Source organism: Molothrus ater, chromosome 12 (assembly GCF_012460135.2).
Source record: "Molothrus ater isolate BHLD 08-10-18 breed brown headed cowbird chromosome 12, BPBGC_Mater_1.1, whole genome shotgun sequence".
Lineage (NCBI taxonomy): Eukaryota > Metazoa > Chordata > Aves > Passeriformes > Icteridae > Molothrus > Molothrus ater.
In genome coordinates, this window is record NC_050489.2 from 20,239,690 (window position 1) to 20,263,376 (window position 23,687).

At 67.1% G+C, this 23,687-nt stretch overlaps 4 protein-coding genes across 9 annotated transcripts; 3 read left to right on the forward strand and 1 right to left on the reverse strand.

Annotated features, from left to right (window-relative positions):
- Nucleotides 1-962: 962 nt before the first annotated feature.
- Nucleotides 963-6,066, forward strand: TUBB3 (tubulin beta 3 class III). The gene is made up of 6 exons (XM_036390536.1): nucleotides 963-1,928; nucleotides 2,063-2,369; nucleotides 2,655-2,918; nucleotides 3,477-3,585; nucleotides 4,351-4,461; nucleotides 4,770-6,066. The coding sequence occupies exons 1-6, from the start codon at nucleotides 988-990 to the stop codon at nucleotides 5,843-5,845; spliced, it is 2,808 nt and encodes a 935-aa protein (XP_036246429.1). The 5' UTR covers nucleotides 963-987; the 3' UTR covers nucleotides 5,846-6,066.
- Nucleotides 6,067-6,796: 730 nt separating this feature from the next.
- On the forward strand, nucleotides 6,797-12,067 carry DEF8 (differentially expressed in FDCP 8 homolog). 4 transcript variants are annotated; one of them, XM_036390673.2, is made up of 12 exons: nucleotides 6,797-6,815; nucleotides 7,764-7,882; nucleotides 7,992-8,074; nucleotides 8,165-8,314; nucleotides 8,528-8,669; nucleotides 8,742-8,906; nucleotides 9,502-9,629; nucleotides 10,084-10,197; nucleotides 10,536-10,616; nucleotides 10,997-11,137; nucleotides 11,229-11,338; nucleotides 11,418-12,067. In XM_036390673.2, the coding sequence occupies exons 2-12, from the start codon at nucleotides 7,777-7,779 to the stop codon at nucleotides 11,518-11,520; spliced, it is 1,323 nt and encodes a 440-aa protein (XP_036246566.1). In that variant the 5' UTR covers nucleotides 6,797-6,815; nucleotides 7,764-7,776; the 3' UTR covers nucleotides 11,521-12,067. The 4 variants fall into 4 exon arrangements, with proteins under 4 accessions (XP_036246566.1, XP_036246565.1, XP_036246564.1 ...); XM_036390672.2 differs by having other exon boundaries at nucleotides 6,800-6,815; nucleotides 7,767-7,882; XM_036390671.2 differs by lacking the exon at nucleotides 6,797-6,815 and adding an exon at nucleotides 6,928-6,952 and having other exon boundaries at nucleotides 7,767-7,882.
- A 362-nt stretch (nucleotides 12,068-12,429) lies between these two features.
- DBNDD1 (dysbindin domain containing 1) lies at nucleotides 12,430-16,234 on the reverse strand. 3 transcript variants are annotated; one of them, XM_036390498.2, is made up of 5 exons: nucleotides 15,734-16,079; nucleotides 14,632-14,758; nucleotides 13,573-13,719; nucleotides 13,045-13,185; nucleotides 12,430-12,957 (listed from the first exon to the last, which is right to left on the reverse strand). In XM_036390498.2, the coding sequence occupies exons 2-5, from the start codon at nucleotides 14,678-14,680 to the stop codon at nucleotides 12,788-12,790; spliced, it is 507 nt and encodes a 168-aa protein (XP_036246391.1). In that variant the 5' UTR covers nucleotides 14,681-14,758; nucleotides 15,734-16,079; the 3' UTR covers nucleotides 12,430-12,787. The 3 variants fall into 3 exon arrangements, with proteins under 3 accessions (XP_036246391.1, XP_036246390.1, XP_036246392.1); XM_036390497.2 differs by having other exon boundaries at nucleotides 14,632-14,762; XM_036390499.2 differs by lacking the exon at nucleotides 14,632-14,758 and having other exon boundaries at nucleotides 15,734-16,234.
- Nucleotides 16,235-16,384: 150 nt separating this feature from the next.
- GAS8 (growth arrest specific 8) lies at nucleotides 16,385-23,685 on the forward strand. Its single transcript, XM_036390495.1, has 11 exons — nucleotides 16,385-16,434; nucleotides 16,924-17,004; nucleotides 18,508-18,705; nucleotides 18,891-19,097; nucleotides 19,388-19,442; nucleotides 19,841-20,046; nucleotides 20,242-20,409; nucleotides 20,705-20,791; nucleotides 21,732-21,941; nucleotides 22,990-23,055; nucleotides 23,296-23,685. The coding sequence occupies exons 1-11, from the start codon at nucleotides 16,432-16,434 to the stop codon at nucleotides 23,443-23,445; spliced, it is 1,431 nt and encodes a 476-aa protein (XP_036246388.1). The 5' UTR covers nucleotides 16,385-16,431; the 3' UTR covers nucleotides 23,446-23,685.
- Nucleotides 23,686-23,687: the final 2 nt, after the last annotated feature.

Here is a 23,687-nt window from a genome sequence, read left to right on the forward strand (position 1 = left end):
CTGTGAATGGCTCTTTGGCAGCCCGCGGCTCCAGGCATCAACACGGACCCAAGGCACATGATGGTCAGCTGGGCCCTGTCCCCGCAGCCTCCCCGCGGCGCCGTGCTCTGCTCTGTCCCATTTAACCGTGCCCTGGACGATCCCTATCGCGTCCCATGCCCGCCCCCTTGTACAACATCTCCCCTGGGGCCATGGGAATGGGACCCTCCCAGTCCCAGTGCGTGGGACAGCCTGGATCGGGCCGTGCAGAGGGTCCTACAGGGGTCCTGAGGTGCATGGATAGCTCAGGGGGTGTGGGTGACCCCCACAGCAGGTGGGACCCTCCAAGACACGAGTCCCAAGGAGCACATTGACCCCCGCAGGACACAGAGGCCTTGGGGCACAGGGGACCCCTCAAGATATGCAGACCCCCAGGGTTCGGGGGTCCCCCCCAGCAGACACAGGACCTCAGGACACATGGGGACCCTAAGGTGCGCATTCCCCCAGGGCACAGAGGACCCCGATGGCAGCACTCCCAAGGTGCATGACCCCAGGGGTGCATGGACCACCCCAGGCATTTGAGACCCCTGGGCACACGGTGGGTGATCCCGAGCAATCGGGGTCCCCAGGGCCACCCTGGGGGTGTCTCAGCCCTGGCCTCGGCAGCAGCCCCCCTCACTACCAGGGTGCCTCCCTCACGCAGGTGCCCACCCTCCTCGGAGGAGGAGCTGCGGGAGCCGCTTTAAAGTGGGGCAGAGAAAGGGCCCTTTCTTCCCCAGCACCCTGGGCCCGCGGGCGTGGGACGCCGGGCAGCGCTGGCACAGAGAGCAGCACCCAAGGGTCCCGGCGGGCGCACGGCACCCCCGGCACATCCCAGGCCTCCCGTCCTCAATTCCTCGGCATCCCCTCGGCCTCGCCGCCGGGCGCCGCGGGAGAACTGGCGGGGCACAACAGGGGCTCGGGGGCTGTGCGGGTGCCGCGGGGGGCCCCGGGGCTGAGGAGGGGCTCATGTCGACGCTGGCCCCCCTGCGTCTGCTGCGCGAGCCCTCGAATGCCAGCGAGGGCAACCACAGCAACACCACGGTCGGGGCCGGCGGCAGCTGGTGCCAGGGGCTGGACATTCCCAACGAGCTGTTCCTGGCGCTGGGGCTGGTGAGCCTGGTGGAGAACCTGCTGGTGGTGGCCGCCATCCTGAAGAACAGGAACCTGCACTCGCCCACCTACTACTTCATCTGCTGCCTGGCGGTGTCAGACATACTGGTGAGCATCAGCAACCTGGCGGAGATGCTCTTCATGCTGCTGCTGGAGCACGGGGTGCTGGTGATGCGCCCCAGCATCGTCCGCCACATGGACAGCGTCATCGACACGCTCATCTGCAGCTCCGTGGTCTCGTCCCTCTCCTTCCTGGGGGTCATCGCTGTGGACCGCTACATCACCATCTTCTACGCCCTGCGCTACCACAGCATCATGACCCTGCAGCGCGCCGTGGTCACCATGGCCAGCGTCTGGCTGGCCAGCACCGTCTCCGGCGCCATCCTGATCGCCTACTACCGCAGCAACACCGTCCTCCTCTGCCTCATCAGCTTCTTCCTCTTCATGCTGGTCCTCATGCTGGTGCTCTACATCCACATGTTCGCCCTGGCCCGCCACCACCTCCACAGCATCTTCAGCCAGCAGAAGCCACCCACTGCCCACCGTGGTGGCAGCCTGAAGGGTGCTGTCACCCTCACCATCCTCCTGGGTGTCTTCTTTATCTGCTGGGGGCCCTTCTTCTTCCACCTCATCCTCATCGTCACCTGTCCCACCAACCCATTCTGCACCTGCTTCTTCAGCTACTTCAACCTCTTCCTCATCCTCATCATCTGTAACTCGGTGATTGACCCCCTCATCTACGCCTTCCGGAGCCAGGAGCTCCGGCGGACGCTGCAGGAGGTGGTGACGTGCTCCTGGTAGGCAGCGGGACACGGTACCGGCACGGCCACCCCCGCCCTGAAACGGGCAGACGGATGGACTGACGGACGGACGGACGGGACGAGCCGCGGGGTGCCCGGTCGGGGCGAGGGACTCGCGGTTCCCAATAAAGGCTCTTTGCAGTGACGCTGTGGCTGGCATCGGGCGGCCCCGGCGAACCCCGAGGGGAGAGGTCCCTCCCGGTCCCGCCGGTCGCTCAAGGGTCACTTGCTCCCGGCGGGAACCGGGAAGGACCGGCTGGGCGGCGGGAGGCTGGATCCTACGCGGGGGGTGGTCCCGGCCGCCCCCGGACAAAGGGCCCATCACCGTCGCCTTTGTTCTCGGGCCGCGCCCGCCGCCGCCCACCTCATCACCCGCACCGGCACCGGCCCCGCTCCCGCGGGGCGACCGCCGACCGGGACCCCCAGGGTGGCCCTCCCGTACCCTGTCCCCACCCCTCCCCGTTCCGGGACGCCGTTGGGAGGGGTGTCCCCTGTGTGTCCCCCCGTCCCGCCTCCGCCGCCGCCGCCCCGGGATGCTCCCGCCGCCGCCGGGCGGTCCTAGGGTCCCCGCCCGGGTCCCCGGGGTGTCGCCGCTCCCCGCGGGTGCCGGGGGCGCCCCCCGGGCCGTGCCCCCCGCCCGTGCCGGGGTCCCCGCTCCGCTGCGGCGGGGCGTGGCGGCGGGCGGGGCCGGGCGGGGCGTGGCGGGCGGTGCCGGTGCCGCAGGGCTGTTGCGGCGCTGCGGCGGCGGCCGCTGATTGGCTGCGGCCGGCGGTGACGTCAGCGGCCGGCCCGGTGCGGCGGCGGGAGCCTATAAAGGATGCGGCGGCGGCCGCGCCGCCCCCCGCGCTCCCGGTGCCGCTCCGCTCCGGTGCCGCTCCGCTCCCGGCCCCAGCCCGCTCCCGTCCCGCTCCGCTCCGGCCCGGCCGCACCATGAGGGAGATCGTCCACATCCAGGCGGGGCAATGCGGCAACCAGATCGGCGCCAAGGTAACGGCGGCGCCGCCCCGCCCCGCCCGCCGCGGCGGAGCCGGGCGGCGGACAAAGGCAGAGCCGCTCCCCTCCCCCCCCGCCGCCGCACCGGGAGGACAAAGCGCCCCGCCCCCCCCGCGCCCCCCGCCCCCCGCCTTTGTCCGTCAGCACCGCGGACAGCGCCCGCGCCGCGCCCCGCCCGCCGCCGGGGGTCCCGGTGCCCCCCGCCCTGCTGGGCATTTTGGGTGTTTGGGGGATCCCCCTGTCCCCGCTCCGCCGAGCCCTGTCCCGGGGTTTGAGGAGTCCCATACCCCCTGCCCTGCTCGGCATTTTGGGTGCTTGGGGGATCCCGGTGCCCGCCGCCCCGCCGAGAGCTGCCCAGCGGCTTGGGGAGTCCCGGTGCCCCCCGCCTGTCCCTGTCCCCGCCCGGGGATTTCAGTGTTTGGGGTATCCCAGGGCCTCCTGCCCCACCCAGCCCTGCCTAGGGATGGGAGGATCCTGGCGCCCCGTGCCTCGCCCGGGGGCCTGGGGGTGTTCCAGTGCCTCCCGCCCTGCTGAGCTCCCCGTCCTCCCCAGTTCTGGGAGGTGATCAGCGACGAACACGGCATCGACCCCAGCGGCAACTACGTGGGGGACTCGGACCTGCAGCTTGAACGCATCAGTGTCTACTACAATGAGGCCTCTTGTAAGCGACCCCCCCTTGGAACCCCCCCCCGGCAGGGCAGCCCGGCACCCCCACCCTGGGCTGGGAGGGGCCCCAGTGCGACCCCCCCAGTGCAGAAGGAGCTGGGTCTGCTGGGGTGGGGAGGGGGGCAGACAGACAGACCCATCCCATGGAGGTGTGGGGCGGGCAGGCACGTGCACCCACCCCCGTGGGACTGGGGCAGGGGGAAATCGTGTACACCCCGTTCCACGGGACCCTGCGGTTTGGGAGGGGTCACACACAACACCTGCATCCCCGCCCTGTTGGACCCCGGGAGCGCAGACCTGTGCACCCACCTCTCAGACCCTGTCCTGTGGGGGGGCAGGGGCACCTGTGCCTCCAAATTCATGGGACCCTGTAGTTTGGGTGGAGGATGACACATGTACCCACCCCGTGGGACACTGTGGTGTGGGGGGGACACCACACATGCACCCAGCCCATGGGACCCTGTGGTTTGTGGATAGAGGGACACCTGTGCTCCCCCTGTAGGATCCTGTGGTGTGGGAGGGACAAAGCACCAACATCCCCCCAGCCCACAGGGAATGGGGGCAGACATGTGCACTCACCCCATGTGACCCCCATTGTTTGGGGGTAACGAGACACGCACCCACACCAGGAGCCCCTGGGATTTGGAGGGCACACGACCTGTGCAGGTAGCCCCGTAGAACCCTGCAGGGTGCTGGGAACACCTCTGGGGTGGGATGGGGGGCGGCAGCAGGTCCCCTCCCGTCATGGGGTCTCTCTCAGCTCACAAGTATGTGCCTCGCGCCATCCTGGTGGACCTGGAGCCGGGGACGATGGACAGCGTGCGCTCGGGTGCCTTTGGCCACCTCTTCCGCCCCGACAACTTCATCTTTGGTAGGTCCCCGGAGAGGGAGGGGTGCGCCGTCCCCCGATGTTCCCCCGAGCCCCAGTGTCCTCGGACCAGCCCGGCCAGTCGCCGTCCCCGGGGCACTGGGCGGGCACGCCCCTCCCGCGCCGCGGGGCCCGGCACCGCCGGCTCGCCGCCAAACCTCTGCGGTTCCTGCTTCCCACCCCGCCCCGGCGTCAGATCTCCCCGGTGCTGCCGGCGGCAGTGGCTGGGCCCAGCCCTGATCCTCTCCCGGTCCCCTCGGGCCGTGGGCGTGGGGGGCCGGCGGCCATCGGAGCCTCTTTTCTTTTCCCAGGGCAGAGCGGTGCCGGCAACAACTGGGCCAAGGGTCACTACACAGAGGGGGCCGAGCTGGTGGACTCGGTGCTGGACGTGGTGCGCAAGGAGTGCGAGAACTGCGACTGCCTGCAGGGCTTCCAGCTGACCCACTCGCTGGGCGGGGGCACCGGCTCGGGCATGGGCACGCTGCTCATCTCCAAGGTGCGCGAGGAGTACCCCGACCGCATCATGAACACCTTCAGCGTGGTGCCGTCGCCCAAGGTGTCGGACACGGTGGTGGAGCCCTACAACGCCACGCTGTCCATCCACCAGCTGGTGGAGAACACGGACGAGACCTACTGCATCGACAACGAGGCGCTCTACGACATCTGCTTCCGCACCCTCAAGCTGGCCACCCCCACCTACGGCGACCTCAACCACCTGGTGTCAGCCACCATGAGCGGTGTCACCACCTCCCTGCGCTTCCCCGGCCAGCTCAACGCCGACCTGCGCAAGCTGGCCGTCAACATGGTGCCCTTCCCGCGGCTGCACTTCTTCATGCCCGGCTTCGCCCCGCTGACGGCGCGGGGCAGCCAGCAGTACCGCGCCCTCACCGTGCCCGAGCTCACCCAGCAGATGTTCGATGCCAAGAACATGATGGCCGCCTGCGACCCCCGCCACGGCCGCTACCTCACCGTGGCCACTGTCTTCCGTGGCCGCATGTCCATGAAGGAGGTGGATGAACAGATGCTGGCCATCCAGAGCAAGAACAGCTCCTACTTTGTGGAGTGGATCCCCAACAACGTCAAGGTGGCCGTGTGCGACATCCCGCCGCGGGGGCTGAAGATGTCCTCCACCTTCATCGGCAACAGCACGGCCATCCAGGAGCTCTTCAAGCGCATCTCGGAGCAGTTCACGGCCATGTTCCGCCGCAAGGCCTTCCTGCACTGGTACACGGGCGAGGGCATGGACGAGATGGAGTTCACCGAGGCTGAGAGCAACATGAATGACCTGGTGTCCGAGTACCAGCAGTACCAGGATGCCACGGCCGAGGAGGAGGGTGAGATGTACGAGGACGACGAGGAGGAGTCGGAGGCGCAGGGCGCCAAGTGACGCCCGCCGCCCCCCGGCACTGCCCGCAGCCCCCCCGGCTTCGCGCTGCTGCAGCCCCAGGTGCTGCTCCCCTGCCATCCCCTCAGTGTCTCCTGACCCCGTCCCCCCCTGAGCCGGCTCGGCCCCTCGCCCCCCTTCCTACCTCCCCCCTTTTCGTTTTTTACTGGTTTGTGTCTTATTATTTTTTTTGAATACTTAATAAATTTATTGCTGTCCAGGTAGTACCTGTCTGTGCCTGCTGGGTAGGGGGACAGGGGACACCCACACGGTTCAGCCCCCCCAGCCACTGCCAGCCAGGGGCGGTGTTTGGGAAGCCCCCATGCAGCGCCCCCCACCCTTCTGCCCCTCAGATCCAGCTGCCCCAGGCGGGCTGTGCCTTTGTCCCCACTGTCACCCTTCTCCAAGCTCGGGGGGTGTGGCCCTGTGCCAGGACACAGTTGGCCCTTTGTTCCCCAATCTGAGGTGGTAGCACAGGCCCCGGGGACCCCAGGGTGTTTCCCCAGGGCCGGGTGTGTGCCCAGTTGTGAAGGACTCAGGACACTCCTGGCTCTGAGCCCCCAGCTTTGGAGGCCATGGACCGGTAGGGCTATGGGCTATAAGAACAAGGGCTGTGGGAATGGAGACAGTGGGGCTGGGGGCTGTGGCGATGGGGACACTGGGGATGGAGGCTGTAGGGGTGGGGTCTGTAGGAGTGGAGAGAGTGGGGAGGGAGGGTGTAGGTTGTGGGGATGGGAATTCTGGAGCTGGGGGCTGTCGGTGGTGGGCAGCAGTGGGCTGTCGGACTGGCAGCAGTGGGTCTGTCGCGGTGGGGACAGTGCGGATGTCGCGGAGCGGCCCCGCCCGGGCGCGGCGGGTGCAGTGCGGTCTGCCGGCCGGCAGGGGGCGGCAGCACGCAGGGGGCGGGGGCGGGGCCTGGCAGAGGGCGGGGCCTGGCAGGGGGCGGGGCCTGTCGGGCGCGGCGGCGCGCGCGGTGAGCGGGGCGGGGGCGCTGCCCCCTGGTGGGCGCGCGGGAGGGGCCGCGGGGGACGGGAGGGGACAGGAGGGGACAGCGGGGGACAGGAGGGGACAGCGGGGCCCTCGGGGGGCCGGGATGCGTGGACGGTGCCGGTACGTGGTGACCGCGGGCCGAAGCGGGCGGTGGCGGCGGGGCAGGGCGGGGGCACGGGCGTGGGAGGCGGAGAGACGCGTCTGTCCGCGGGGACGGACACGGGGACAGGGACGGGAAGATGGGAACGGAGACGGGGTATGGTGCCAGCAACGACGTGTCGGGGACGGGGACGGTGCTGGGGTGGTGGTGCTTGTGACAGAATGCCGGTGCCGGTGTGTCGGTGGCAGTGCCAGTGCCGGTGTGTCGGTGGCAGTGCCGGGGTGCCGGTTTGTCGATGTCACTGCCGGTGTGTCGGTGTTTGTGGCAGCGCTGGGGTTTCTGTGGCTGTACGAGGGTGTCGGTGGCAGTGAGGAGGTGTCGGTTTGGGGGTGTCAGTGCCCGTGACGGGGTTTCAGCGTTGCTGTTGGGGTGCCGGTGCCGGTGCTGGTACCCCGGTGGGTGCACCGGCTGTTGCTGCTCGTGGGAACCGTCGGTGCTGAGGTGGCAGTGCCAGCCGGGGTGTCAGCGCTGGTAACGGGGTGTTGGTGACAGTGTCGCTGGTGCTGGGACATCAGTGCCATGGCAGGGGTGGTGCCGGTGCTGCTGAGGTGCTATTGGTGCCTGGCATGGGGTGACTGTGCTGGTGCCAGGGTGTGGGTGCTGGTGATGCCGTGCAGGTGCCTGTCACGGGATGCCGGTGCTGGCATTTGGGGTGCTGATGGTATTCAGGGTGCTGGTGCCAGGGTGCCCGTACCAGGCTGTGGGTGCCAGGGTGCCCGTGCTGCTGCCGCGGCCCGTGCTGGGCTGACTGAGGCAGTGTCCCCTGGCCAGCAGGACGGTGGCAATGGCGTCGGACGAGCGGCTGGCCCGCTTCCGCCAGGCGCACCTGAACCCCTTCAACAAGAGCCCCGAGCAGCTGGAGCGCCCCGAGGGGGAGCCCCCTGCCCCAGGTGGGTGCTGATTCCCCACCCACCCCTCCCTGTCCCACACGGGGATGGCAGCCGGGCCCAGCCCCAGTTCTGGGGTGGGTTCAGCCCCCCACGAGCCCCCCCTTTGCAGCCCAGCAGCCGGATCCCCCCCCGGGGGACCCCGAGGGCGCCCTGGACCTGGGGCTGGCCGAGGACCACTTCTCCCGGCCCGTGGTGAGTGGGGAGGGTGCTGTGGGGATGGGGGGGGTACGGGGGGCTGAGCTGACCCTCCTCCTCCTCCTCCTCCTCGGGGGGTGCCGGCAGGGGCTGATCCTGGCGTCGGACGTGCCGCAGCTGCGCCGCGCCATCGAGGAGTGCAAGCGGGTGATCCTGGCGCTGCCCGAGCACTCGGAGCGCCAGAAGGACGCCGTAGTGCGCCTCATCCACCTCCGCCTCAAGCTGCAGGAGCTCAAGGTGGGGCTGGTGCTGCGCACAGAGGGTCTCTGTGGCTGCGGCTCCGCGCTCACACCCATCCTGGAAGGTTGGACCCGCCTTGGAGCAGCCTGGGGCGGGGGAAGGTGTCCCCGCCCATGGCAGGGAAGGAATGGTGGAAGGGACGACCCTTAAGGTTCAGCCCAAGCCATTCCGTGATTCTTTAGTTCTCTGACCCCCCCTTTGCCCCTGCAGGACCCTGGTGAGGATGAGCCCAACATCCGGGTGGTCCTGGAGCACCGTTTCTACAAGGAGAAGAGTAAGAGCGTCAAGCAGATGTGTGACAAGTGCAGCACCATCATCTGGGGGCTCATCCAGACCTGGTACACCTGCACAGGTGCGTCTGGGACACCCCCTGCACGTCCCTGTGTGCCCCACGGCCGCACTGACACCCAGCCGTGCCCCCCAGGCTGCTACTACCGCTGCCACAGCAAGTGCCTGCCGCTGGTGAGCCGGCCGTGCGTGCGGGCCCAGGTCAGCCACCAGGCGGAGTACCAGCTCAGCATCTGCCCCGAGAGCGGCCTGGACAGCCAGGACTACCGCTGTGCCGAGTGCCGGGCCCCCATCTCCCTCCGTGAGCCCCTGGGGGCTGGGGGCTGGGGGAGATGGGGGAACTGGGGGAGCTGGGGGAGACGGGGGAACTGGGGGAGATGGGGGAACTGGGGGAGATGGGGGAACTGGGGAGATGGGGGGAACTGGGGGAGCTGGGGGAACTGGGGGAGATGGGGGGAACTGGGGAGATGGGGGAATTGGGGGGAGCTGGGGGAGCTGGAGAACTGGGGGGAACTGGGGAGATGTGGTAGCTGGGGGCTCTGTGGGGCTGGGGGAGCTGAGAGCTCTGTAGGGTTGGGGCTGTAGGGCTGGGGGGTTCATGAAGCTCTGAGGGGTTGAGGATGAGGGGGCTGAGCTCCCCTGGGGGGCTCTGTGAGGCTGGGGGAGCTGCTGGGGCTGCCTGGGCTGAGGGGCTGTGGGCTGGGAGGTGCATGGGGCTGGTAGGAGCTGGCAGTGTGTGGGCTCTGGGGGTGATGGGGATGTGGGGAAGGTGACACTGGGGCCCTGCCGTGTCCCCAGGTGCTGCTGGGTGTGCTGGGGGCACGCGCAGGGTGTGGGGTGAGCAGAGAGCAGGGCGGTGGCGGTGCCAGCCCCGTGCCAGCCCTGTGCCACCACAGGGGGGGTGCCCAGCGAGGCCCGGCAGTGCGACTACACCGGCCTCTACTACTGCTCCAGCTGCCACTGGAACGACCTGGCCGTGGTGCCCGCCCGGGCCATCCACAACTGGGACTTCGAGCCCCGCAAGGTGGGGTGGGGCCACCCTGGGTGTCACAGGAGTCCCTTGGGACAGAACCCCTGAGCAGAGGCCACCTGGGGGCCATGTGCTTGTTCGTGGGGGTCCCTGGGAGGTGCATCTGTGGGTAGAGGTGACTTGGGAGATGTGTCCTTTGTCAGGGGGGTCCCTGGGGTATCTCCCTCGGTAGAGGCCACTTGGGGGATCCCATCCCTGACCTTGCACATCCCTGGGGACCATGGCCTTGTGTAGATGTCACCTGGGGGACCACAGCCCTGGTCATGGGGGCCACATCCCTGATTATGGGGTCACTGCGCAGAGGTCACTTGAGGGGAAGCCATGTCCCCAGGGATTGTCCCTAGGGCTGTGCCCCAGGGCCCTGTCCCTGTGATGGGTCCCTGGCAGGGGTCTGTAGGTGGTGGCACAGGGCTGGCAGGTGCTGAGGTGGCCCTGGCGGTGCTGGCAGGTGTCACGGTGCAGCATGAGGTACCTGGCACTGATGGTGTCGCGGCCGGTGCTGAAGCTGCGCGAGATCAACCCACTGCTCTTCAACTACGTGGAGGAGCTGGTGGAAATCCGGGTAAGTGCTGGGGCTGGGGAGGACACTCCACAAGGGCAGGGGACACCACAGGGGCCTGTGCAGTGAGCAGGAGGTGGGGGGACCCCAGGGGCACCCCACAGAGAGGAAGCAGGGTGGGGTGGGAGTTTGGGGCAGAGGGTGCCCAGACTGTAACAGGGATGAACTTGCCCCAGTCTGGTCTTTTTCTTGTCATGCTTCTGTCTCCATCCTATTAACGATCCTGTCCTCATCTTCATCCTGCCCCTACCATTGCCCTTTTCCCTATGGTCCTATTCCTGTCCCCAACTCTGTCCCCATACCTGTCCCCATTGCCACCCCTCCCATTGTGTCCCCTGCAGAAGCTGCGCCAGGACATCCTGCTGATGAAGCCCTACTTCATCACCTGCAAGGAGGCCATGGAGGCACGGCTGCTGCTGCAGGTCAGGGGGCCAGGGCCAGGCGTGGTGGTGACAGTCACACCGTGGTGACAGTCACACCATGGCAGTGCTCACACCACAGTGAAGGTCACAACTTGGTGGCGGTCACACAGCAGTGACGGTTGCACAGTAGTGATGGTCACACAGCAGTGGTGGTCATACCATGGTAGTGGTCACACAGCAGTGACGGTCACACAGCAGTGATGGTCACACAGCAGTGACGGTCACACAGCAGTGATGGTCACACAGCAGTGACGGTTGCACAGTAGTGACGGTCACACAGCAGTGATGGTCACACAGCAGTGATGGTCATACCATGGTAGTGGTCACACAGCAGTGGTGGTCACACAGCGGTGGCAGTCACAGTGGCCTGTTCCCCACAGCTGCAGGACCGGCAGCACTTTGTGGAGAACGATGAGATGTACTCGCTGCAGGACCTGATCGACATCGAGGCCGGGCGCCTCGGCTGCTCCCTCACCGAGATCCACACGCTCTTTGCCAAGCACATCAAGCTGGACTGCGAGGTGAGCCCGTGCTGGGGGGCAGGGCCGTGGGGACACCCCCGTGGGGCCAGGGCAGGGCTGGCAGGGTCACCACTGTCACCTGCTCCCCCAGCGGTGCCAGGCCAAGGGCTTTGTCTGTGAGCTGTGCCGGGAGGGCGATGTGCTCTTCCCCTTCGACAGCCACACCTCGGTCTGCGCTGACTGCTCCGCCGTCTTCCACAGGTACCGTGGCACACTGGGGTGGGATGTGGGGCCGTGGGGGAGGCAGGGGGTGACCTAGCACTGTCCCCCCCCTCTCCAGGGACTGCTACTACGACAACTCCACCACGTGCCCCCGGTGCGCCCGGCTGAGCCTGCGGAAGCAATCCTTGTTCCAGGACTCCGGCACGGAGGGGGAGCCCTGAGGGGGTCTGGCCCCTTTGCGGGGTCTCAGGCCCAAGGCTGCCCCCACCCCACCCACCACAGGGCCCTGGGATGGACACAATCAGCCCGGTGGTGGTGTGGGGACTGGGGTGGGCCTGGCTCTGCGATCCTGTGCTCATGGACACGGCAGCACTGCCGGGAAGGAATCACTGCTGAAGCCCAGCCCTTCCTGAGAGCGTGGAGAGCCTCACCGGAGGGGCAGGATGGGGTTAACCGGGATCCGGTAAAGGCCCCACAGCGGCTCCTGCCGCCCCTGCCTGGAACCGGGCTGCAGGCAGGGATGGTGCTGCTGTCCTGCAGTGACAGGTGCTGGCAGGAGGGCTCAGCCCTGGCACCGGGATGGGACCAAGTCCCTCCCACACAATACCGGACTCTGGTCCCTCCCCAGCCCACGGCACCACCGTTACCGGGGCCGAGCCCCGGGGGGATGCTGCGGGATCTTCCCCGGGCTGGACCGGGTGAGATGTGGAGCCACTGCCTCCCCTTCCCGCCGGTGTTTCTGTAGCATTAAGGAGCCTCTTTGCGCAACCCAGCACTCGTGTCCCTGCTTCGGGCGGCGAGGGGGGCACCGGGGGCACGGGCAGGATGTGCGAACGCCCGGGGGTGGCAGCCCGGGAGCTCCCGCGAGCCTGGGGCTGCCGGGGGCGAGCACCGGCACCGATCCGGTCCCGGGCCGGTCCGCGGGCCGGCGCCGCCCGCGGGGTAGAATTGCGCTGCGCGGGATGTGCCGCGGTCACCGCCGGTCTCCCGCCCATCGAGAGTGGCCGCGGCCACGCTGCCCCGGTACCCGCTAGGGCCGGGCACCCCCCTTCCCGCTGCTCCCGAGGCGTTCCGTGCCCCCAGCTCCTCCCGCTCCCCCCCGCGGCGGCGCAGACGGGCAGAGGCCGGCGGTGGGTCGGTCGGTCGGTTTTACCGGATCACAGCACTGCTACATCAGAACCGGGCGGGCACCGGCACCGGCCGCGCTCCGTCGGGCCGCGCTGAGCCGTGCGACCCGTCCCGTGCTGCCCCATCCGCCGCTCCCGGTAGCCAAGGCCGTGCCGCTCCCGGGGACCGGCGGGACCGGCCCGGTTTCCCCCCGGGCCGCGGGCCACCGGCTGAGGGCAGCCCGGTACGTCCCCGCCGCGGGGCCGGGGCCGCCTCTGCCCTCCGGGCGGGCTAGCGGGAGTCCTGCGCCCGGGGACGGGCTCCATCGGTACCGACGGGACCAGCCCCGGCGTGTCCCGGTGTCCCCCGGCGGGTTTGTCCCTACGGCTCCCGCGGGCGCTCGGCGGGCAGGAAGGCGTCCGGGGGTCCCGGCGGTCCCGGCGGCAGCTCGGGGTCACTCAGGTGCTTCTTGTCCCGGCCCTGCTCCCGCGCGCGGGTCCAGGAGGGCGAGCGCAGGTACCCGGCCCGCGGCACCGGCGGCGGCTGCAGCCCTGCGGGACGCACGGGCGGGTGGGCGGTCAGCGGCGCCCCGGGACGGGCGGACACACCGGGACCGGCGGACCCGGAGCCCCGCTCACCGCCGGGCGTCTCTCCGGCCGCGTTCTCCTCGTCGGAGTCGGCGAAGACCTCGGCCAGCTCCTGGTCCGACATATCGGTCAGCTCGGTCAGGTCCAGCAGGTCGAAGTGCACCTCCAGCGAGGACACGCTGCTCAGGGGCTCTGCGGGCACCGGGCACAGCTGGGCACCCACCGGGAGGCGGGGGTCGCTGCTTGGGGACCAGGGAGCTGGGGGCGTGAGGGGTTTGGGGGGGACCATGACTGGCTGGGGGCTACCAGGGGACTCTAGGGGTGCCAGGGGACCCCAGGGACAAGAAGGAGACCCCAGGTGAGGACAGAAGACGGGACAGGCAGGACACCCCGAGGGCTGGCAGGGGACTGTCGGGGACAGGCAGGAAACCCCGGAGCAGACCCGAGGTGCTGGGGACAGGCAGGTGACGCTATGGGCAGGCAGACATCCCAGGGACAAAGCAGGGGACCTCAGGCACGGGCAGGGATGGCAGGAGCTGGCAGGGACGGGCAGGGACCGCAGCTCAGGGCCTCACTCACGTCGGCGCTCGGTGACCTGCAGCAGGCCGGCGCTGGGGATGGGGATGCCCCCCTGCTCCTCCGCGGGGACTCGGGGGGTCTCCTGGGCCGGCCCGTGCGTGGGGGTCCCTGCGGGGCGCTCCGAGACCAGCGGCTCCTTGCCAAGCTCTGCCACATCAGCACCTTCTGCATCAGCGAGGGCAGCTCCTCCTGGGGCCCCCGGGGTGCCCGGCTCAGGGGCCGGGCACAGCAGGACCCCCGGGAGGAGCGGGGCACGGGCAGAGCTGCCCGAGCCCCTCGTGTCGGAGCTGGCAGCCTCCGCCCCGCGCCCCCCTCCCCGCGCAGCCCCTTTGTGTCGGCGAGACAAAGCGCGGCTGTGCCGGGGCCGGACAAGGGCGGATTGTGCTGGGACTGTCCCCGCGGGGAGCCGCAGGGACAGGGCGGCCGTGGCACAGCCCGTGGCACACGGTGGTGGTGCAGCCCGCGGTTGTGGCACACAGCGGGGGCACAGCCGTGTCTCGGGGTTGAGCGGGCACCGGGGGTGCCAGGAGGCCCTGTGTGCCCCGGGGGGGATACTGCACCCTGTCCCCCGAGGTCGGTGCCGGTGCCCTGGCAGCACCGAACCATGCCGCCACTGAGTTACCGGGCGGCTCGGCTCAGGGATGGGCATCGCCTCCCTCCCACCGGGATGGTGACAGCGGGGCAGGGACAGAGAGCTCCAACCCACGGGGGAAGGGGAGTTCCTTCTGCTGGGGCACGGAGCTGCAGGACATGGGCAGGACACCATGGGACACCATGGGACAGCAGTGGCACAGCAGTGGCACAGCAGCAGCCCTCTGCCCCGACACTGGCTCTGCCACATCCTGACCCCGCAGGGGACATCGGGCACCCCGCGCTGACGGTGTGGTCCCTGGTCCCGGGAAATGGGCTCCTCATCCCGCTCCAGAACAGGGCAGAGCGGATCCCCCCGCGGCGGACACGGCGCTGCCCGCTCCCGCCACCTGCCCAGCCCCGTGGGTGACACCGTGCCGTGTCACCGTGAGGAGCGCGGCCCCCTGCCCGCACCGCGCCCGCACCCACCGGGGCGCTGCTCCCGGCTGCAGAATTCCCCTCTGGCCTCCGCCTGCATGGTCCCGCCGTGCCACCGGCAGTGTCGCCGGCAGTGTCACCGTCAGTGTCACCGCCCGCTCCGGCCCGGGCTCACCGGCTGCCTGGCGGGAGCGGGGCCGGATCAGGGATCTCTCCCGCACGCCGTGTGCTGCTGACTCACGGCAACCGCAGAGCCGGGCGGCCACCGGTACCGGCACCCCCCGCACCGGGCACCCCGCGGCACCCGCAGCCCGCCCCGGTGGCACCGTCCCCCCACGGGCCCGGTGTCCCGCCGCTCCCCCGGTGCCACGGCCGGGGCTGCCCCACGCTGGCGGCTACGGCACGGTCCTGTGCGGGCCACACGCGGGAGGGACGGGCGGGCAGGGGAGCCCTGGCACCGCCTCTGTCGCCAGGTGCGGCCCCCCCAGAATTCCGGGCCCCCTCGGCTGCACCGGCACCGCCACCTCCCTGTCCCCAAACCCTCCGCACACCGGCACTGCCACAGCCGTGCGGGATGGCTGCGAGGTGTACCCCGCTGCTCCCCTGGGCATCCCAGAGCTCCTGCATGTCCTGTGAGCCCCCTACCGCCCCTGTGCACCCCCGGGCACCCCAGTGTCCCCCCACATTCCCGGGGCACCCCGCTGCAAGCCCAGATCCCCGGTGCGCTCCCCTGCTCCGTGTGACCACCCGGCCACCCCGCTGCCTCCCCTTGTCACCGCCCTGCACCCCACTCCCTGCGAGCACCCCCCTGCCCCCCAAGTCCCCGGGGCACTCCAGGGCTCTCTCGGGCCCATGAACACCCCGCGTCCCCCCACGTTCTCCGGGTACCCCACTGCTCTGTCCCTCCGTCCCCGACTCTCCCGGCACGGGCCCCCCCATGTCGGGTCCCCGCCCCCCAATCCCCCTCCCCTGCAGCCGGGCACCCCCAGCTCGGCCCCGCGCCCCCCTGTGCCCCCCAGTGCAGCCCCCATGCAGCTCCTCCCGCTGCACCCCCGCCCTACATCTCCTTGTGCGCCCCGCGGGGCCCGGCCCGGTTCCACGGTGATGGGCGTGCCGGTCCGACCGAGCCTCCCCGCTCTGCCCCCGCCCTCACCTCCGGTGCCGGCCGCTGCCGGAACCGCCATGGGCCGGGCTCGGGGCTGATGCCGGTGCCGGTGCCGGTCCGGTGCTGAGCGGGCCCGGTGCCAGCCCGCAGCCCGCACGGTCCTGCCCGCCGCGGCGGGGGCGGGGACACCGGAGGCGGGGACACCGGGATGGGCGGAGCCGAAGGGCGGGAGCACCGGGGGACAAGAGAGGGCGCGGAGGGGACCGGGAGGAGCGGGGGGGCTCGGGGACCGGGAGTGCACCGGGAGCAGAGCCGGGGCTGTGCCGCAGTTGTGGGGACAGCCCCGGTCACAGCGGTGGGCGCGGGGGTGGGGCAGCCTGGCCCGGGCACAGTGGACCCCCCGGGTTTGTCCCCTCCGTCCTGCCCGAACTCCCCGGTTCCCCCGATCCGCTCGGTTACCCCGGTCCCCAGGTTCTCCCACACGGCCCCCCGGCGCCTCCTCCCCGCCCGGTGCCCGCGATGTTCCCCGGTTCTCCCCGGTGTCCCCTCCCGGTCCCCCCGCTCCCCTCCCGGTCCCCCCGCTCCCCCCGCGGCCCCGCCGCTCCCCCCGCTGGCCCCGCCTCCGTTGCCAGGGCGGAGCGTGGCGTTGCTAGGGGGCGTGTCTCACGCAGTGCTGCTCTCGCGAGATCTCGCCGTCCTCTCGCGGGACCTGCAATCCGTTGCTTGGAGACGCTGGTGCCGCCGCCATGGTGAGAGCGGGACTGGGCCGGGACCGGGAACAGCAGGGCCGGGACCGGGAACAGCAGAACCGGGACCGGGAACAGCAGAACCGGGGCCGGGAACAGCAGAACCGGGGCCGGGGGCAGAACCGCGGCGGCTGCTGAAGGGTGTCTAGCAGCCTGGGTGTGCGGGCAGGGGAGGGCGGTGGAGCCCCGCGCCCCGATGTCTGCGAGCCCCGTCCTGTCCCGGTCCGCTCCCGGGGAGGGTTCGGAGCCCCCGGCGCCGTGCCCGGCACTGCGGGGACGCTGCTCGGGCGTTATGTCGGGTACAGGTGCCTCGGGGTTCACCGCGGAGCTGGGTCGGCAGTGGCAGCCCATGGGTCTGTTCCCGGCTCGGTGTGGCCGCTGTCCCGGTCCCTGCCGTGAGAGCGGGGGTGCTCCGGGACCGGCACCGGGGCCCCGAGCAGCGCGGTGTCCTCCTCACCCATTCACCTGCTGCGCTTGGCTCTCTGTCCTCAGGGACCCAAAAAGAAGGGGAAAGGGGGCACGGGCCCGGCGGTGGTGGATGGCCTGGACCCGGAGGACATGAGCAAGGAGCAGGTGAGCGGCACCGCCGGGGGAGCACGGGCAGGACGGGAGGGGACAGCTCGGGACCCTGCCCGGCGCCTGGCCAGCCCCGGGGACAGCAGGTGCACAGGGTGACAGGGACAGCAGCCGGGCTTGTGTCACTGGCGCCTGCCTGGGGCTGGGGAGGGCGGCTCCTGCTGCTCTGGGGAGGAGCGGCCGCCTCGTCCCTCCCTCTGCTCGCCAGCCCTGGGTTCTGGGCACTGCTGAGAATCTTGGGGCCCCTCGGGACAAGAAAGAGGGGCTGGAGCATGGCCAGAGAAGGGAATGGAGCTGGGGAAGGGTCTGGAGCACAGGGAGAGGCTGAGGGAGCTGGGGAAGGGTCTGGAGCACAGGGAGAGGCTGAGGGAGCTGGGCAGGGGCTCAGCCTGGAGCAAAGGAGGCTCAGGGGGGCCCTTGTGGCTCTGCACAGCTCCTGACAGGAGGGGACAGCGAGGGTGGTTGGGCTGTGCTCCAGGGAACAGGGACAGGAGGAGAGGGAACGGCCTCAGGCTGGGCCAGGGCAGGTTGAAGTTAGATATTGGGAAAATTCGTTCTTGGAAATGGTTGTCCAGCCCTGGCCCAGGCTGCCCTAGGCAGAGGTGTGGTCCCCATCCCTGGAGGGATTTAGGAGTCATGTGGATGTGGCACCTGGGGACATGAGTTAGGGGTGGCATTGGCAGTGCTGGAGGAACAGTTGAACTTCATTTTAGAGGCTTTTCCAACCCAAACAATTCCATGAACCAGAAGTATCTAAGCACCTGAGTGTTGTGATGGATAGAAGAATTATAAAAGAAAGGCCTCATAAAACCAGGCCTGCTCTGTTAAACTGATTGTTAGCCTGCCACTTCTTCTGAGTGCAGCTAGTACTTTGCAAGTTCCCATGCAAACACTAACTTGGAATGAATAGTGTGCTAACATAAAAACCTGTTCTTGGGTGAAAAATAAGAGGACCTGCGTAAACATTAGCTCTGTTCCATGAGTACCCACAAAAGAAAAATGCAAACAACCTGCACCTCAGCACCTACACACAAATCACCTTCTGACCAATAAACAAAGTGGTAAAAAACTGCCAGCCAACAGATGTTAAACACGAGGTCTGTGAAAACTGTGTAAAATGAGTTATGTGAATAAAGACTGGGCTTTTCCTGCATGAAGGAAATGGAGTCTCCCTTGTTTTATTCCAATACCTGGGAATGCTGGTACTGGTGTCACTGTTATCGGTGTCACTGGTGTCACTGGACACTGTCAGCCAGAGCCCCATCCCAGGCAGTGAGGTTTTGTGACTCCTTTTCCAGAAGCTGCTGGGTTAGTCAGGGACCTCCACAGCCCCACACCTGTGACAGCCAGCACATCCTGCTGGTCTGGGACATGGGCTCTCCAAAGGCACCTGCCCAAGGCCTGCTTGCCCCTCACCTGTGCCTGCCCCTCACCTGTGTCTGCCCCTCACCTGTGCCAGGCCTGCCTGCCCCTCACCTTTCTGCTCTCTTGGCTGTGCAGCTGCTGCAGCACATGGTGCGCCTGCGGCAGGAGCTGGACCGCGAGCGGCAGGAGCGGAACTCCTTCCAGCTGGAGTGTAACCGGATCCAGGGCTACTGGGAGATCACCCGCCGGGAGCTGGAGGAGAGGAAGGCGGAGCTGCGCACCCGGGACCGAGAGATGGAGGAGGCGCAGGAGCGGCACCAGCTGGAGATCAAGGTGTGGCTGCAGGGCTCCATGTGAGCCTGGGCAGGGGATGCCATCCTTGGGCAGGGGATGCTCCTCCTCCTCCAAGGACCAGAGGAGGAGGAGCTGGGCAGGATGCTATCCAAGGATGTCTCACCAGCATCCCAGTTCCAGGTGTCTCCTGCTGAGCCCCTCACCTGTCCCTGGCCTGTCCTTAGGTGTACAAGCAGAAGGTGAAGCACCTTTTGCACGAGCAGCAGGAGAACCTGACGGAGCTGAAGGCAGAGGGAGTCCTGTCCCTGAGGAGGGCCCAGAAGGATCACTGGGAGCAGGAGGAGGAGATGTGGAAGGAGAAACGCTCCTTGAACACAAGGCTGAAGGAGCAGGAGTTGGCCAATGAGGCAGCCATCTCAAAACTCTGCCTGGTATGTCCTGTGAGGTGCCTCATCCCCAGCGTGGGAGCAGGAGTGGGATCTTGCCTCCCTGGCTCTCTGTGGGGTGGGTTGGGGTTTCTGGTGCAGGAATGGGGAGAAGGGGTTCCTGGGTGACCCCTCTCCCACAGTGGGGAGCTGTGAGAGCAGCTGGAGAAATGACAAGCCACTGTTTGCATCAACATGGGATCAGAATCCTTTCCCAAAGAGCAGGAGGGAATCCCTGGGGTTGGGCTGGCTTGGGATTTGGTTGTTTCTTCCAACACGGAGTTACTTCCTCACAGAAACACGAGGAGGAGATGGCCCGGCTGCGCAGTGACTTCGAGCTGCAGACCAAAGGTGAGGGCACGAGGCAGATCCCAGAGGAGCACGACAGGGAGAGCTGCTTCTGCTTCCCAAGCAGCACCTTGAGCACATGGGGGCAGGTTCTCCCCAGTTCTGGCCATTTTCCCCTTCCCTCATCTGGCCATTTTTCCTTCCAGTTCTGGTCAGCTTCCACCTCAGTTCTGGCTGATCTCCCCCACCCAAGTTTCTGGCCAGTTTTCCCCATAATTTCCAGCTGCTTTTCCTCCCCAGATCAGTCTAGTTTGCCCTCCAGTTCTGGCTGTTTTTCCCTCTCAGCTCCAGCTGGTCCCAACCCACACAGTTTTGGCTGTTTTTTCTCCCTTCCCCATTCTGGTCACTTTTCCTCCCCAGTTTCAGCCAGTTTTTCCCCAGCTCTGACAATTTTCCCCCAGAGATGGAGGCCAAGTACACGAGGAAGATGCAGGCACTGAGGGACGAGCTGGACCTGCGGAGGAAGACAGAGATCCATGAGCTGGAGGAGAGGAAAAACACCCAGATCAGCGAGCTGATAGGGAACCACGAGGGGGCTTTTGGTGCCATCAAGAACTACTACAACGACATCACCGCCAAAAACCTGACACTCATCAACCTCCTGAAGGTATTGCCCGTCCCTGTGCCACCCCTGCACCCAGGGACTGCTCCTGCCAGGGTGTCAGCTGGATCTGGCTGTTCCAGGTGTCACTGTGGGTGCTGCTGGTGGCCTGTACATGAGTGGGGATGGTGTCCTGAGGGTCTGGGGCACTCTGAAGGGCTGGGCAGTCCCAGGAGCCAGCACTTATGTTCCCAAGAACAGGAGCAGGTGGAAGAACTGAAGAAGAAGGAGGCTGTGCTGGAAAAGGAGAAGGCAGATGTGGTGCGTGAGAATAAGGGGCTGACAGAGCCGCTGCACGAGGCCCAGGAGCTGGTGGCTGAGCTGCAGAAGAAGTTGGTGAACTATTACAGGGACAAGGAGGCCCTGATGGTGAGTGCCCAGCCCTGTCCTTCCATGGGCTCGTTCCTGTAGGGAAAACACTGCGCTCTGCCACTTGGTGTGCTGTGATTGCTAGGCAAAGCAAGTCTTGTTCTGCTTACTGTGAATTTGTGGGGTCTCAGATGGGAATCCAAAGAGAGACTGGGAGGGAGAGCAGCCCCACTGCAGGTTGATGTGGGTGCTGCCTGGTTTTCTCTCTGCTGCTCACTCTCCTCCCTTCCCAGAACACATCTCCAACACTTCCCAGACAATCCTGTGCTCTTTAACCGTCCTTTCCCATTCACAGAAGTCCAAAGCCCATCTGAAAATCGCTCAGAAGGAACTGAAGGACCTTCAGTGGGAACACGAGGTGCTGGAGCAGCGGTTCAGTCAGGTGAGACCTACAGGCAGGGCTGGGCATCCCATTCCCTCTCCAAACCTCCTGCAAACCCTCTGCAGAGGACAGGGCGTGGGGCTCAGCAGAGGCTGTGCTTAGCCCAGGGCTTTGCAAAGCTAATCCCGAGTCGGGTGATAACCGCTGCTCCCAGCAAAGCTGCTCCCAGCTCCAGCCTCTCCCACGGTCAGCAGACAGGCCTGGCCTTGTCCTTTGCTGAGCAGTCATGCACGCTCCAGCAGGGCCCCAGGCTGCCTGGGCTGTGTGGGGCAGAGCTGGATGGGGGCATTGCCACGGGCCCCTCCTTCTGCCAGGGCTCCAGGATCGCTCCCTCCCATTCTGGGGTGCTCAGGAACAGCCCTGCAGAGCCAGTGCTCCCCCCCACTAACCCAGATAAATCTTAAGAGTCAGGAGAGAGCTCATTTGCAATTCGTAGAAATCCCCAGGAATATGAACATTGATCCGAGGCCTCATTAACAATCCATCATTAAGACAGCGCCAGATTCAGAGCGTTCAGAAATAGGCTTTGGAGGAGAGACTGTGTCCTAATTAGGACACTTATTAACTAGCTGTAAGCCAGGGACTGCTGCCAGCTGTGGGGATGAGATGAGAGACCCCCGTGTGCCGGGGGCCCTCGCTGGGGTCTGAATTAGTGCTGCAGGGAGCCCGTTGGGGCATTCCATGCCTGGAGGGGAGGAGGAGGAGGAGGAGGAGGGAGAAGCGCAGGTGCTGCACCATGGACAGAGGGAGAGAGGGAGGGGAGGGGGGAGGCTGTGCTGCAGCACCTGCCTTCCCTGTGGGCTGCAGGTGCCATGGGGAACGGCTGGGCTGAGCTGCTGGACCAGTCTTCTGCCGTGTTTGTGCTCCACACCACTGTGCATGCCCCCGTGTCCCCCGGGGTCCTGAGGGTGCTGTGACACTGTGCTGCCCACTGGAACAGGTCCAGGAAGAGCGGGATGACCTCTATCAGAACTTCACCAGAGCCATTAACGAGGTGCAGCAAAAAACGGGCTACAAGAACCTGCTCCTGGAGCGGAAGCTGCACGGACTCCTCACCCTCCTGGAGCAGAAGGAGGTGGAGCTCAGCGAGGTCCTTGCAGCCTCCAACCTCGACCCCAGTGCTCTCTCCTTGGTCTCGCACAAGCTGGAGGTACTGGGGCCCGGCGAGGGCTGGATCTGGGGGGCAGAGCCCACTGTGGGGTGCCTGCTGTCCCTGGAAAGCAGCAGTGCCCATCCTGCGTGGCTGTAGGTGGCACGTCACTTGTCACTCATTGCCAGCACTCCCAGGGCCACGTGTGGTGCCGCAGGGCACTCGGCTCTGCCTCGAGAGCGGAGCGTGTGGGTGTTGGAGTTTGGCACTGATCTGTCCCTCAGCTGGGGCCTGTCTGGAGGAGCATGGCCGCAGGCTCCATGGCACTGCTGGCACCCTGTGCTGCCACACAGCCAGCTGACTGCCAGCGGGTCCAGTGGCACCCAGGGGCTCTGTGCAGGGGGGGCTGCACCTGGTGAGCCTCGCCTGGCCAAGGGGACGGTGCAGACAGGATCCTGGGGCTCTGCGGTGTCTGCCGTGCTAAAAATACCTCTGCAGAGAGCCTGGAGACCCACATTCCTGCAGCCTGCCGCAGCTGGAGCCGGGAGCAGCGCTTGTGCGGGTTGGGCACAGACACAGGGAACGAGGGCTCCACCACCTGGTGCCCTCCTGCTTGTCCCCAGCCAGATCGCCGCTGCAGGGGGAGTCGGGGAGGCTCTGGGACGCTCTGGGATGCATACCAGGCCTATGGCACAGGCAGCGGATGTGTCACCTCCCAGCATGTGGAAGGAAAACACATTCCTGGGATGGCATCACTGGCGTCGGGCTCTCCTGCAGCTGCTGGGGTCCCTGAATTCCTCCTGTCAGCTGCCTGGGGCAGCCTGGCTCCCTGTAATTCCCCGGTGCCGCGGCAGCAGGGTGGTGCTGCTGGAGCAGAGCAGGTGCTGCCAGCGCTCCCAGTGACAGGGATGGCTGTGGTGTTCATCGGGAGCTGCTGTCCCTGCCCGGGGCTGGCTGTCCCTGGCAGTGCCACTCAGAGGGGGCAGGGTGGTGGCCAGCTGCCCAGGCCGTGCTGCCTCGTGTGCTCTGCCACGCCACGGCCACCGGGGCACGGCCAGCACGTCCCCAGGGCTGGGCAGAGTAGCCTCATCCCAACCTCCCCTTGCAGGATGTGCTCAATTCCAAGAATGCCACCATCCAGGACCTGCAGATCCAGCTGGCCAGAGTCTGCAAGGTAAGGGCGGGGAGGAGTCCTGGAGAGGTGTAAGAGCCGTGTGGATGGGGCACTTGGGGACGTGGGTTAGTGCTGGCCTGGGCACTGCTGGGGGAGTTGGACTCGGTGATCTTAGAGGCATTTCCAACCCAAACGATTCTGTGATTCCATGGCTTTGGCTTGGGGGTTGGAAATCAGACTGGGGCTGCAGGGAGCTCTCCTCTGCTGACAGAGGGGCTGACAGGGACCCTTTCCTTGCAGGCACACAACGACATGCTGCAGACCTTCGAGGCAAAGCTGACAGCCTTTGGCATCCCCCTGGACAACCTGGGTTTCCAGCCACTGTCCTTCCCCATCCCGGGGCAGGAACTGGGGAAGGGCCCTGCTGGCCTTGTTTCAGTGCCCACCTGATGCTGGCAGCACTGAGGGTCCCACTGGCACACTGGTAGTGGGGCTGTGCCCTTTTCCTGCTGAGTGTCTTTAAACAGACCCCAGTGAGCATCTTCAGGAACCTCTCCTCCCAAGGGGGACCACAGCTGGAGGACTGCAGGCATCCCACCCACCCCACCCTGCTGCCCCTGGGGCTGCTTCTGTTCCCACAAAAGTGGAAGGTGATTTTTTGAGACAAACGGTGCTGTTTGGAGTTTTTAATG